Below are 13,033 nucleotides of genomic sequence, written 5' to 3'. Positions count from 1 at the left end.
GGGTAAAAGCCAGTCTGGTGAGACTAAGTCTGATCAGCTACCTAAGCCCCTAGACCAGCTTCCAATCCTCCAGACTGGAAAAAACGCACTCCTAAGTACCCTATTTTGTTTACGGTTGACATTGGTTGGGGACAAAAAAAGCAGTGACATGACTTTGTGTGCCTGTTATAGTCTGAATTATGCCCCCCCGCACCGATTTGTATGTTGAAGCCCCAATATGACTATATCTGGATATAGGGCCTTTAAAGAGGCACCTAAGGTTAAATTGGGTAATAAGGGGGGACCTAATCCAGTACGACTGGTGTCCTTCTAAGAAGGGAAACACCAGGGAGGTACATGCTCAGAAATGGCTATGGGAGGACACAGCAAGAAGGCAGCTATCTGCAAGCTAAGGAGAGGCCTCAGGAAAGATCAAATCATCTTGATCCTGGACTTAACGGGCTCCAGAACTGTGAGAAAAGAAATTTCTGTTGTTTTAAGCCACCCAGTCTGTGGTAGTTTTGTTATGGCAGCCCTAGCAGCGTAATACAGTATCCTCAGGAAAAGGCAGGCCCAGGACCTTAATCAACCTCTCTGACAAGATGCACCCCAGGAATTGAAAGCAACAGCCCCACTAGGACCCAGACCCAGCAGCGACTCTGCCATACCCAGGCCTTCAAGTCATTCTGGTCACTACTGTTCAAGTGCCTCTGTGTACTACCCAATCCTATCCCACTATCTCATCACCTAGAGACCCCAACTCTAGGCTTTCAACCAGACCTGCTATGCCCCTAGATGTCCTCCCTATAGACTCATCCCCTCCCTTCCCATCCCTTTCCCCACTGCACCCACACTGCCTCCTACATGGTTTGCCCCTTCATCTCCTTCTGTGGGTTTCTACCTACTGTTGGGTATTTTCAGTGTGTGTGTTCTGTGCATCTCACTTCCCCCACTACACTTTAAATTCTCAAAGATTATTCTAGCATTCAAGGCCCTTCACAAGCTAGCTTCAATCTACTTCTTCATCTTTTTCTCCAAACTGGGCCAAGCCAACAGTAATCTACTTGTTGGTAAATATTAAGTGTCAACTTGATTAATGGATGCAAAGTACTGTTTCTGGGTGTTTCTGGGTATTGGCAGAAGAGATTAACATTTGAGTTAGTAGACTGGGAGTGGAAGACCCACCCACAGGAAAACCCACCCAGAATATGGGCGGGCACCATCCAATTGGCTGCTAGGGCGGCTAGAAAAAGCAGGCAGAAAAAGGTGAAAGAAGCTGACTTGCTGAGTCTTCCAGCCCTCATCTTTCTCCCATGCTGGATGCTTCCTGCCCTCACACATTAGACTCTTAAGTTCTTCAGCTTTTGGACTCTTGGACTTACACCAGTAGTTTGCCAGGGACTCTTGGGCCTTAGGCCACAGACAGAAGGCTGCCCTGTCAGCTTCCCTACTTTTGAGGATTTGGGACTTGGATTGAGCCACTACTGGCTTCCTTGCTCCTCAGCTTGCAGACGGCCTATTGTGGGACTTCACCCTGTGATCGTGTGAGTCAATTATCCTTAATAAACTCCTTTTGATATATACATGTGTCATTAGTTCTATCTCTCTAGACCCTAATACAACTTGCCACCCCTTGAACATAACAATGCTGTTCTCTAAGTTATCCACAACTTTCCCAGTCTTAAGACCACCTGAAATGCCACCTCCTCCAGAGAGCTTTCCTTGACTATCTCAGCTAAATATCTAATGAAATGATGGCTTCTATCTCTGTGCAGTTATTCCACAGTACCTAATCCAGTGCTCTGCAACATGGCGCACTCACTACGTAGCACTGACAGCAAAAAGAGAAGGAAAGGAGTCTACGGCATGTGGAGGTTCAATACTGTAATGCAATTCTGATGCTAACTACAGGGAGTTAGTGCATACCCTATGGGTTTAAGGGCATACTCCCCAAAAAGACTGCTCTCACTTCAGATGTCAGTTGCAAGCTTGAGGATCCCCAGACCACCTGCACTTCTGACCAACTGGCTATAAATTCAGGAGTCTCCACAACCCCCCGCCGCCCACCCTGAGGTTGGAGAATTTCCTAGAATGACTCACGGAACTCAGGAAAACTCTATACTTATGATTATAGTTCTATTACAAAAGATACAAATCAGAACCAGCCAAATGAAGACAAATATATTGTAGGGTCCAGGAGTGTCCCAGGCACAGATGTGTGCCCTCTGCTCATAGAAACAGGATACCATTGCACATCCCTCAGCACATCCATGTGTTCACCAGCCAGGAAGCTGACCAAAACCTCAGTGTCTTTAGTTTTTATATATAGAGTTTTACCATAGATATAATTGGTTAAAATCATGGGCATGTGGCTGAACTCAATCTCTAGCCCCTCTCCCTTCCCTGGGGATCAAGCTGGTATCATCCAGCTCAAAGTCCCAGCCCTGTAACTATATGGTTGGTCATTCTGGCATGGTCACCCTCTATCCTCAGTCAAATCTTACCACAAACTCAGGTGTGGTCTGAGATCAAATTCAATATAAAATTAGGTGCAGCCTAAGGTCAAATCTCAACATAAATTCAGGTGTAGTGTCAGGGACCCGCCACGAAAAACAAAGATACTCCTATTACTTGGGAAATTCCAAGGATTTAGAGTCTCCTTCTCAGGAACTGAAGACAAAGGCCAAATTCTTTATTATACAATGAAGTAGGGGAGGATTTATACGAAAAATCTTACTAATTTTGGAAGCTGGAAATGACCTGTGTCCCAGCAGATAGGAAGTAGACCATGTGTTCCTCATTAAGGTGTTCTCAAGACCTGCTCTGCTCCCAACTTGGTTCACTTTCCCAGCCCTTACCAAAGGGGCACCCAGTCAACCATTCAGCAGACACAAAAAATGAGTTGGATACCAGGTTCCTATCTGCCCCATCACCTGTTTCTCAGTGTCCAGAGTATCATATAAGACCCCTAACAGACACTTAACAGAGACCTTGCAGGTTTGGTAAGGCAATTAGAGATCTGCTACATCCAGCCAGGCAGCAGCACTTTGGGAGGCCAAGGCAGGTGGATTACTTAAAGTCAGGAGTTTGAGACCAGCCTGGCCAACATGGTGAAACCCTGTCTTTACTAAAAATACAAAAATTAGCCAGGCGTGGTGGCACATGCCTGTAATTCCAGCTACTCAGAAGGCTGAGGCAGGAGAATCACTTGAACCCGGAAGGCAGATGTTGCAGTGAGCTGAGATCACGCCACTGCACTCCAGCCTGGGCAACAGAATGAGACTCCATCTCAAAAAAAAAAGAGAGATCTACTATATCCTTCCCCCAGCTACCCAAGAGAACCCCTGGCCAACAATGAAGAGGGAAGGGGGGAAATCTAAATGACTACCTTCCACCTCTAGCATGCAAGAGGGGGAAAAAAGTAACAAAAGGCTTTAGGAGCTTTTAATGCTTAGAGTGAAAAAAATCACAGGCTAGGTTTTTCATAGTCATTGATCCATCTCTGACAAGGCAAGAGTTTTCCCTTCACCCTGGCCGCAGGTGGAAGGCCAGACTCTCCCCTAGCAAGGTATCCAGAATGGAGAGGGGCTACCCTTGTAGTGCAGGGCTGTGAATCCTCAACCCAGAGGCAAGAAAACAAGAAGACTATGTGATGAGCACCCACATGCCAAGGCCATGCAAGGCACTTTCGAGTATTATCTCAGTTAATCCTCATACCAACCCCATAAGGTAGGCATCCCCATTTTACAGATGAGGAGCCTGAGGCTTAAAGAGGTTTATTAATATGTCAATCAAAAAGTTCCAAGTCTCAAAGCTGGGATGAAAAGCCAGGTCTTCTGACTTTCACTCTGCCATACTGGATTTTTCCTCTGATCCAGCTGCAGCCTCCCATAAGTTCACTCTTAATTTCATGTCCCATGCTTTGTCTTGGTCCCTGTGAGGAAAGGGGTCGGCTAAAGGCAGCTGTTCTATAAGGATGGGTAGGTATCCTGGCAAGATATTTCCTCTGAAATAGTAAACGTGACCTTAGAAGTTACTGTCTAGGGCACTCTCAGCTGAATAAAGTCTCCCAAGGAAACACTGAGGTAGAGCAGTCTGCAAGTGCAAAAGCACACCTTCTGTGGATTCCCTACAAAGTGAGGTCCCCTGAAAGGGGCAATGTTCAAAGGTAAAGAAAGCAGGAATCAGGAGGGCAAACAGGAGTAGTGTCAAAACTGCCATGGCAGGTTGGAAGACAGTTCAACAGATCAAAGAATATGTTTCCCAGCGACCAGGGAGCACAGAAGGACCTTTTGCTCCAGTCCAGGAGATGTGTTGTCATCTGCTTGGCCAAGAATGACTTCGAGGTCTTGAATGTGTCCCATGCAAGGCCCCAAGGGCACTCATTTCAACAGCAGTGGCAGCAGCCCCAGCTCATTCAATCTTTCCTTGGCCACTGCCTCCCAGCCCTTGTTGGCCTGTGGGTTACGGGGAGACGGATGCAGGAGCCCTTCCACCTGGACCTCTGGCATCAGGCCTGCCAGAGCCCGTCGTGCCCGCTGCTCTGCCAGTCGCCCAACTCCTACCACCAGCCGCACCCCCAGCAGCTGCACCTGCCGGCAGAGGGCTGCATCACAGATCCCAAGAAGCTGTTCTCGCTGCTTGGCAGGCAGCTCAGCAGGGGTGAGGTTGCGCCCGCTGGGAGCCAGGAAAAGCAGAGGGCATAGATTGTGGACAAAACAGTGATGGAAGAAGACCTCAGGCTGTCCACAGAGGTTCCGGAAAAAGCCCCAGAATCGGGCACCACTCACTTCTGACTGTGGGCACTCCAGTCCTAGCACTGGTCGTTTAGGATGCTCTTGGGGAGGGGTCAGCACAGGCCCCACAATGCCCAACCAGTCCCGGACCATGCTTACTTCCCCAAAGGGCACCTGTGAGGAAGGAGAGAGACATGAAAGGCTTCAAACTGGACACCTGAGGCCCGGGCTCTGGACCAAATGACTTCTTTATACCTTCCATGAGGATCCAGCCTGCACCCCCCACCCCCACCTTCACCCAAAGGCCTGAGACAAGGATTCTTGGCCCTATGGTTTGAGCCTGTCCATCTTTTTCCAGTTCCTCATTGTGAACTGTGGTCCAGAAGAATCTGTTTGCCTCTAGCCCAACTAGCCTTTGGGACCAAGTACAGGGACTACATTGAGATATCTAGCCTATACAGGTTAGTACTGGGACAGACAGATGGTCTGAGACAGAAAGGCAGCCAGGGTTATAGGAGGCACAAGGACGGGCTGACCACTGCTCTCTGGGTGCCCTCTCAGCCCCAAGCCTCAGGCTGTCATTTCCATCGATCATCATTGATCACCTTTCATCACCCAGTTGGGGTCAATAAAAGCGATTGAGCCTTCTGCCCTGAAGCCTCTTCCCCTCCCCCACCTGCCAAGCACCCCCACTGAGGGGCAGTCACTCATCCGGAGCCCTGAAAGGAGCCCTGAAAGAAAAGCGGGCAGGCACTGGAGCCAGGCTCCGTTTTGAACCTCGCCTTAGCTAGGAAACAGAACCCAGGTTCCCAGAACGCCCTGCATCTCTTACATACCCACCCCTGTCAACCAGTCTCTTCTTTTTTTTTTTGAGATGGAGTCTCGCTCTGTCGCCCAGGCTGGAGTGCAGTGGCGCAATCTCAGCTCACTGCAAGCTCCGCCTCCCGGGTTCACGCCATTCTCCTGCCTCAGCCTCTCCGAGTAGCTGGGACTACAGGCGCCCGCCACCACGCCTGGCTAATTTTTTGTATTTTTAGTAGAGACGGGGTTTCACCGTAGTCTCGATCTCCTGACCTCGTGATCCACCTCGGCCTCCCAAAGTGCTGGGATTACAAGCGTGAGCCACCGCGCCCGGCCGACCAGTCTCTTCTGAAGACCCAGCAGTCCTAGTCCCTCTTCTGACCCCAACCACATTCCAGGGACAGGGGAGATCCAGTGAAGTAAGGATGGGGCTGGCGGAAGGAAGGGCTCTCAGAGGCAATTAGTGGCCAGCTCACAGGGAAAACGAAACTACCATTAATGTGCTTGGTTAATTACAGGCAGAGACGCTGGGAGAGGGCCCCAGACCACAGCAGCCAGTATGTGTGTTGAGAGAGAATGGGGCGGGGGGACCTACACATGTCTACAGCCATGCACATGCTCCTTCTCCACAGCACACCCAGCCAAGCATCCACCTAGAACCCCCCACTCCACCCACCGGGGAAGCCAAACCCTTTACCCCAGTCTGGGCCATGCCAAAAGGTCCGGGATTCATGCCCAGGAAGAGCACTTCCTTGGGGCCCTGGCAGTAGCGAGTCACGTAGTTGCGATGTGGCTCCCATGCATACTCCACGGGATTGTAGATGATGCCCACAGGCTCTGAAAACTGCAACTGGCTCAGCTCAGCATTGAGCCGAAGCTCCTCCTCCAGGAAGCTCTCAGCCAAGCTTCCAGGGCAGGGCTGGGGCTCCATCAGGGCACCTACAGGTTCATGGATGGACCCCAGCAGGAAAGCCTGGGGCATATGGCCATGCCGCTGTCACCTAGGAAAAGAGATGGACAGAAGCCCCATCATCCCTCAGCCACAGAGTAGGAGGGATCCATGCTTGCCAGGGCCCCCACTACCATTTCCTGGACTCAGAAGGGATCCTAAGAGACCATGTCAGTCATCTACCAACCACCAAGTAGGACTGAACTCATCTCAATTCTTGGTAATGAAGGGCCCTTTCCCTCCCCACTTCCAGTCTCTGTCCTCTTCTCAAGGCACCTGGTGAGGATAAGCCATAGCCACCAAACATCTCCCACTCCAAATCTCCTTTCCATCAGGCATAGGTCACTAGTTCCTGGGCTATGCTGAGCACATAGTAGGTTTTCAATAAACATTTACTGGTGGCATCCTTTCAGAACCTTTAAGGTCATCCTAAAAAAGAAAAGCCCAGCCAGAAGGGACTGTGTTCTGGAAAGCGCAGTGCTGAAGAATGAAGTGCAAGTGCACAGCCACAGCTCAGAGACCTGGGAAGGCTAATTACAATAGCTTCCAGGTGGTGAGCGACTACTCTGCGCCAGGTACACCTCATTGATCCTCACAACAATCCCATGAGGTGGGTATTACTGCTCCCCTGTTATAAGTGAGGACACTGAGGCTTAGCAAGATTAAGCAACTTGCCCAAGGTCTTACAGTTAGTAAGTAATAAAGCTGGATTTGATTGAGCCCAATCTCTCCGGCCCAAGACTATGCTTTAACCACCCACGCCATCTTGCCTTAGATGGTTTGATCAGCCACCCTGCTAATTCTACAACCCCCTAACCCCAGCCTAGCTTCTTTCCCATACTCAGGAATACCGAGTAGAATGATTACAGACTCCTCATAGAATCTTACAAGCTACACAACCATGGCCAGAGCCTCAGGTTTCCGCCTTCAAATACAAAGAATAATAATATCAACTTAATAATGTTGACATAAGGAAGGCCAGGCACGGTGGCTCATGCCTGTAATCCCAGCACTTTGGGAGGCCAAGGCCGGTGAATCACCTTAGGTCAGGAGTTCAAAACCAGCCTGGCCAACATGGCGAAACCCCGTCTCTACTAAAAATTACAAAAATTAGCTGGGCATGCTGGGCGTGGTGGCTCAAGCCTGTAATCCCAGCACTTTAGGAGGCTGAGGTATGCAGATCACCTGAGGTCGGGAGTTCGAGACCAGCCTGACTAAAATGGAGACACCCCACCTCTACTAAAAATACAATTAGTCAGGCATGGTGGTGCACGCCTGTAATCCCAGCTACTCTGGAGGCTGAGGCAGAATCATTTGAACCCAAAAGGTGGAGGTTGCAATGAGCCGAGATCATGCCATTGCACTCCAGCCTGGGCAACAACAGCGAAACTCTGTCTCAAAAAAAAAAAAAATTAGCTGGGCGTTGTGGTGGGCACCTGTAATCCCAGCTACTCGGGAGGCTGAGGCAGGGAGAACTGCTTGAACCCGGGAGGCTGAGGTTGCAGTGAGCCAAGATTGCACCACTGCACTCAAGCCTGGGCAAAAGAGCAAGACTCTGTCTCAAAAAAAAAAAAAAAAAAAAATTTGCTGGGCGCAGCAGCTCATGCCTGTAATCCCAGTACTTTGGGAGGCTGAGGCAGGCGGATCACAAGGTCAGGAGTTCAAGATCAACCTGGCCAACATGGTGAAACCCCGTCTCAACTAAAAATACAAAAATTAGCTGGGCATGGTGGCACGTGCCTGTAATTCCAGCTACTTGGGAGGCTGAGGCAGGAGAATTGCTTGAACCAGGACCTGGGAGGCAGAGGTTGCAGTGAGCCGAGATCGTGCCACTGCACTCCAGCCTGGGCTACAGAGGGAGACTCTGTCTCAAAACAAACAAACAGACGTAAGGATGGAATGAGATGTTATGTTTAGGTAAAGGGAGAAAAGGAAGAAAAGGGAGAGGAAGAAGAAAGGGAAGAGAGAAGGGAGGTGGGAGGAAGGAGAAGGGAGGGGGCAGGGGTGGAAGGAGAGGAATGTGACAGCAAGCTTTGTAAACTGCAAAGGCCATTGCTTCACTCCACTCCCATTCAAACCCAGTGTTCCAACCTGACCATTCTACTCACATTTTCAAAATGCCTTTCCTACCTCAACTCCCAAAACCTTGCACATACCATTTCAACAGTCCAACCAAATACACTCCTGAAGTCAACCAGCACATCATCCAGCAGTCATCCAGTCAACTAGGACTGTGATTCCCCAAACTGTCCACATATCCAAATCACTCCCATCCCTCAAAATGCAGCTCAAACCATCCCTTTAATAAAGTCTTCCCTCCTCAGAACACTGCAGTATTTGCCATAGTGTCCCAACCCCACCCCCAACACAAGTAGGTCCCGTGTGAGGCCTGGGAATCTGTGCTTTTGGTTGGTTTTTTTTTTTTTTTTTTGAGACAGAGTCTCGCTCTGTCATCCAGACTGAAGTGCAGTGGTGCGATCTCAGCTCACCGCAACCTCTGCCTCCCCAGTTCAAGTGATTCTCCCACCTCAGCCTCCTGGGTACTGAGATTACAGGTGCGCACCACCATGCCCGGTTAATTTTCGTATTTTTAGTAGAGACAGGGTTTCACCATGTTGGTCAGGCTGGTCTCGAACTCCTGACCTCATGATCTGCCCGCCTCAGCCTCCCAAAGTGCTGGAATTACAAACGTGAGCTACCGTGCTCAGCCTGAGAATCTGTATTTTAAACAAGCTTCCCAGGGTGATTCTGATGGTTGGTGAAGGCTGAGAACCACTGTGTGTCACCATGGTTACCGTCGTCTTAATGAATTCCTTTTGCCTCCCCAGCTAAACTTGGGCAGATCAAGAGCCAGGCCTTGTTCAATCTCCCTCCGTAAGCCCAAGGTCCTGGCCCTTATTAGGTACTCAACAAACACCTGCTCAGCAATGTCCATCTTCTTTTTCACTTTTGTTTAAAACTACCTTCTGTGCTGGGCGCTCATGCCTGTAATCCCAGCACTTTGGGAGGCCAAGGCAGAAGAATTGCTTGAGGCCAGGAGTTCAAGACCAGCCTGGCTGACATAATGAGACCCCATCTCTAAAAAATAAAAATAAAATAAACACCTTTTACCAAGGAGGCACTCCTGATAGATCCTTCTCCACTTCTATATCATGAGTTCACTCAAGGCTCAGCTGCCCACTTTGCACTCTGCTTGTTTTCCAGGCTCCGGGTCTGTGGCCATCATATGTGCACCTCCCATGTGACAAGGACCATTGTCATTCCTTCCTCTCAACTTTCTGCCTGGGTCAGGAGTGACCTTTTCTCCAAGATGAGAACTCAAGGTTGACACAACAGCTTGATAAACCTATTTTCTCACCCTAGCCTAGGGGAAGTGGGAGAGAAAAAAAATCAGAGGCCCAACTTAGAACGTCCTTCCCTGACTGATCTCAGTAGTCTTTAACTGATCTGTTGTCCAGGTGGCTACCCAGGACAAACTGGGCTCATACAAAAGCTGAGAAGGGTGCTGTGGAGAACGCCAGTGTTTCAGGGGACCTTGCTTTGCATCTCCCCATGCAACACCAACATTAGCAGATTGGCTGCTCCAGCTCTAGAATCTCGAGAAGTCTTGAGCCTACCTTTGACATTTAGACACCTGTGTTGCAAACAGCAAGGCTGGGAAAAAGAGTGGCAAGACACTACCTGCATTGTTCCATAACTTCAAAGCCTGATCTCATAGCAAGAGCCACAGGCTGGAAGTCAATTGATTTGAATTCTACTCCTGTTTCATCTCTAAGAAGGTTCTCTTGAGCAACTCATTTAACTCTCTTCTCTATGAAAATCACATACTCCATCCAACCTACCACCTGTTAACTCATTTATTTTTTTCAATACTTATGAGTCTCTTACATGACAGGCACTGCAGCAGTCTCTTGGTGAGGAAGAAATCCAGAAAGAGTAAAATGTAGGCCAGGCTTTCCGTAAGCTCATAATCTGCTGTGAGGGCAAATAAACAACTAACTGTAATACAGTGTGATGTGAGCTTTAATACCCGGAACAAAACACTAAGATAACCCAAAGGAGGAACTTGTAAGTTCTACCGAAATTCGCCCCAAGAGCCAGAGGCTTAAGAAATGTAGATATTTTATAAAATACGGTGTCATACTACATTAAGCACAAAGGCAGCGGAGTTGGACCCAGCGATAAGGCTGACCACCAAGGGCCGACTTCAGACTGATGTCAGACTTCTCTGACATCAAATCCAGGAAGTGAGGAAGGAATCGAAGACACATATGCACTCCCCTGTCCCTTGGAGGCACTCTGGGAGTCCAAGGGACAATAATAAATATCCTTAAGTTAAATAATAATAATAATAAATAGGCCGGGCGCGGTGGCTCACGCCCGTAATCCGAGCACTTTGGGAGGCCGAGGTAGGCAGATCACGGGGTCAGGAGTTCGAGACTAGCCTGCCCAACATGGTGAAACCCAGTCTCTACTAAAAATACAAAAATTAGCCGGGCATGGTGGCGCGCGCCTGTAATCCCACCTACTCGGGAGGCTGAGGCAGGAGAATCGCTTGAACCCGGGAGGCGGAGGTTGCAGTGAGCTGAGATCGCGCCATTGCACTCCAGCCTGAAGACAGAGCAAAATTCCGTCTCGGAAAAATAAATAAATAAACAATAATAATAATAATGCATAAACTCAAAAAGACCATTTCATCTGCTTCCAAAGGGGCCGACTACTAAAGCACCATACAAAACCTCCGGGGGCGCCCGCTGGCTCCGGCCGACTGGAAAGCCTTGATCCTGCAGACCTCCCAGGCGGTTTCACAGGCTGGGCTCTCCCTGCACTGAGTCTAACCCCATACGGAGGGAGGGACCCCAAAACACAGAAATTCTAGCTACTCTCTGGGCTCAGCCCCGACGACCCTGGGAGCCCTCAACTTGCCCTCACAGTCCCGGGTTCCCAGCCTCCTACTACCTCACCTGGTCCAGCTCCCCATCCCGTTTCCGGTTCCTTTCCCCCGCCCAAACCCAACCCCCGGCGCTAAGGACAGTGGGAGTCGTAGTCTACATTGTTTAGGGAAGGAGATTGGCGTACCCGCAGCCACATCCGCCGGAAATGCTCCAATCCCGGAAGGCGCGCTAAATTAGCCCTAAAGATCGCTGGGAATTGTAGTTTAATCTTTCCATCAGCGTTAAATCAGGAAGTCTTGAGAAGTGAAAGGCCAGAGCCTGTAAGTACCTAGAAAATCCTGGATTCTATCCCTAAAGGGCATCGCCCTTCCAAAAGTTCATTCACTGTTTTCCCAAAGGGATTGCAAATCAGTTAGCTTCAACCATCCCCAATCCCTCACCCACCTGAGGATATTAACAATAGCTAAAGACCACTTCTAGGCCCCCTGCCACCCTGGGTATAAGAGATCTCTCCTTTGCAGCCTGCCATTACTTATATAGAACATCCACGAAGACATTTCTGGTAGCTCCTAACAACTCTTTAGCAAGGAGCATCCCCCATTACTGTCCAAGCCCATCTCCAGAGTGTCACCATTTTGACTTCTTTCTCTGCCTTGCTATCTGCCCAACCCTATAACCTCAGTATTAGTCAAGAGTTTTCCAGAGAAACAGAACTAACAGGATATCTATCTATATGATGAGATTTATCCCAAGAATTGGCTCACAGGATTGTGGAGGCCAAGAAGTCCCACAGTCTCCTGCTCTGCTGTCTATACACTGGAGAACCAGGAAAACAGGTGGTATAATTCAGGAAAGTCCAAAGCAGGGGAGGGGGCTCACTGCTAAGTCCCAGAGCCTGAAGGATGAAGAACCAGGAACTCCAATGATGTCCAAAGGCAGGTAAAATAGATGTCCCAGCTCATGAAGAAAGAGAATTTGCCTTCCTCCACCTTTTTGTTCTACTGGCCCCCAAGGGATTGGATGGTTCCCACCCATATTAATGAGGGTGATCTTCTTAACTCAGTTTACCAGTGCAAATGCGAATCTCTTCCAGAAACACTCCACAGACATATCCAGAAATAATGTTTTACCGGCTATCTGGGTGTCCCTTAGACCACTCAAGTAGACACATAAAGTTAGCTATCACTCTTCCATCCAAATCTTCTCCCTCAAATACTTTGTCCAGGAAGGCTTCCCTGATCAATCCTCATCCCATGGCTGCACCTAACAGTCCATTCCCCCACCATTCCCCCATCCCAATATCTATGTCCAAATCTGTCCTATTCCTAGTTTTGTTCTTGTGCTCTATCTGGGTCTGGTTCTGTGTCCTGACTCTAAAGCTTTCATTAGACTGGGAACCCCCTAAGGTTAGTTATCTTCTATATTCCTCCCACCCCACAATCTCCACACACCTTAGCACAGCCAAGGCTCTAATCACAGAAGCAAGGTATCCCTGTGAGTGGTAGAGAAGGAGACCTATAAACCCCAGAACAGGAAGAAGTGAGAGAAAAATGATGCTACTCCCTTCCCAGGACTTGTCTGATCTCCTATCAACAAAAACTTAATGGGTGCAGTAGGAGCTTCAGGGAGCTGTGAGCAGTGACCTGCTGACATCAAGGGTGAGAAACTACCCT

General features: G+C 49.1%; 1 protein-coding gene across 39 annotated transcripts; it reads right to left on the bottom strand.

The window, feature by feature from the left end:
- Nucleotides 1–2,091: 2,091 nt before the first annotated feature.
- On the bottom strand, nt 2,092–11,501 carry SMUG1 (single-strand-selective monofunctional uracil-DNA glycosylase 1). Of its 39 annotated transcripts, none has more exons than XM_063621556.1 (6): nt 11,205–11,464; nt 10,991–11,076; nt 10,354–10,440; nt 6,214–6,517; nt 4,770–4,889; nt 2,092–3,913 (listed from the first exon to the last, which is right to left on the bottom strand). In XM_063621556.1, exons 4-6 carry the CDS (start codon nt 6,496–6,498, stop codon nt 3,788–3,790), a joined length of 531 nt encoding a protein of 176 aa, XP_063477626.1. In that variant the 5' UTR covers nt 6,499–6,517; nt 10,354–10,440; nt 10,991–11,076; nt 11,205–11,464; the 3' UTR covers nt 2,092–3,787. The 39 variants fall into 39 exon arrangements, with proteins under 39 accessions (XP_063477626.1, XP_063477629.1, XP_063477625.1 ...); XM_063621559.1 differs by lacking the exon at nt 10,991–11,076 and adding an exon at nt 9,577–9,829 and having other exon boundaries at nt 10,354–10,437; nt 11,430–11,464; XM_063621529.1 differs by adding an exon at nt 9,570–9,829 and having other exon boundaries at nt 2,643–4,889; nt 10,995–11,076; nt 11,430–11,464.
- Between the last annotated feature and the right edge of the window lie 1,532 nt (nt 11,502–13,033).

The sequence above is a fragment of the Symphalangus syndactylus genome, chromosome 17, assembly GCF_028878055.3.
Source record: "Symphalangus syndactylus isolate Jambi chromosome 17, NHGRI_mSymSyn1-v2.1_pri, whole genome shotgun sequence".
NCBI classification, from domain to species: domain Eukaryota; kingdom Metazoa; phylum Chordata; class Mammalia; order Primates; family Hylobatidae; genus Symphalangus; species Symphalangus syndactylus.
This window is presented reverse-complemented; position numbering and strand designations above follow the sequence as displayed.

Excerpts from the sequence above, each read along its gene's own strand:
- SMUG1 (XM_063621546.1), bottom strand. The coding sequence starts at position 6,498 with ATGCCCCAGGCTTTCCTGCTGGGGTCCATCCATGAACCTGTAGGTGCC. Across the intron at positions 4,890-6,213 it reads TTGGCATGGCCCAGACTGGG|GTGCCCTTTGGGGAAGTAAG; the intron begins GTAAAGGGTTTG and ends CCTTCCTCACAG.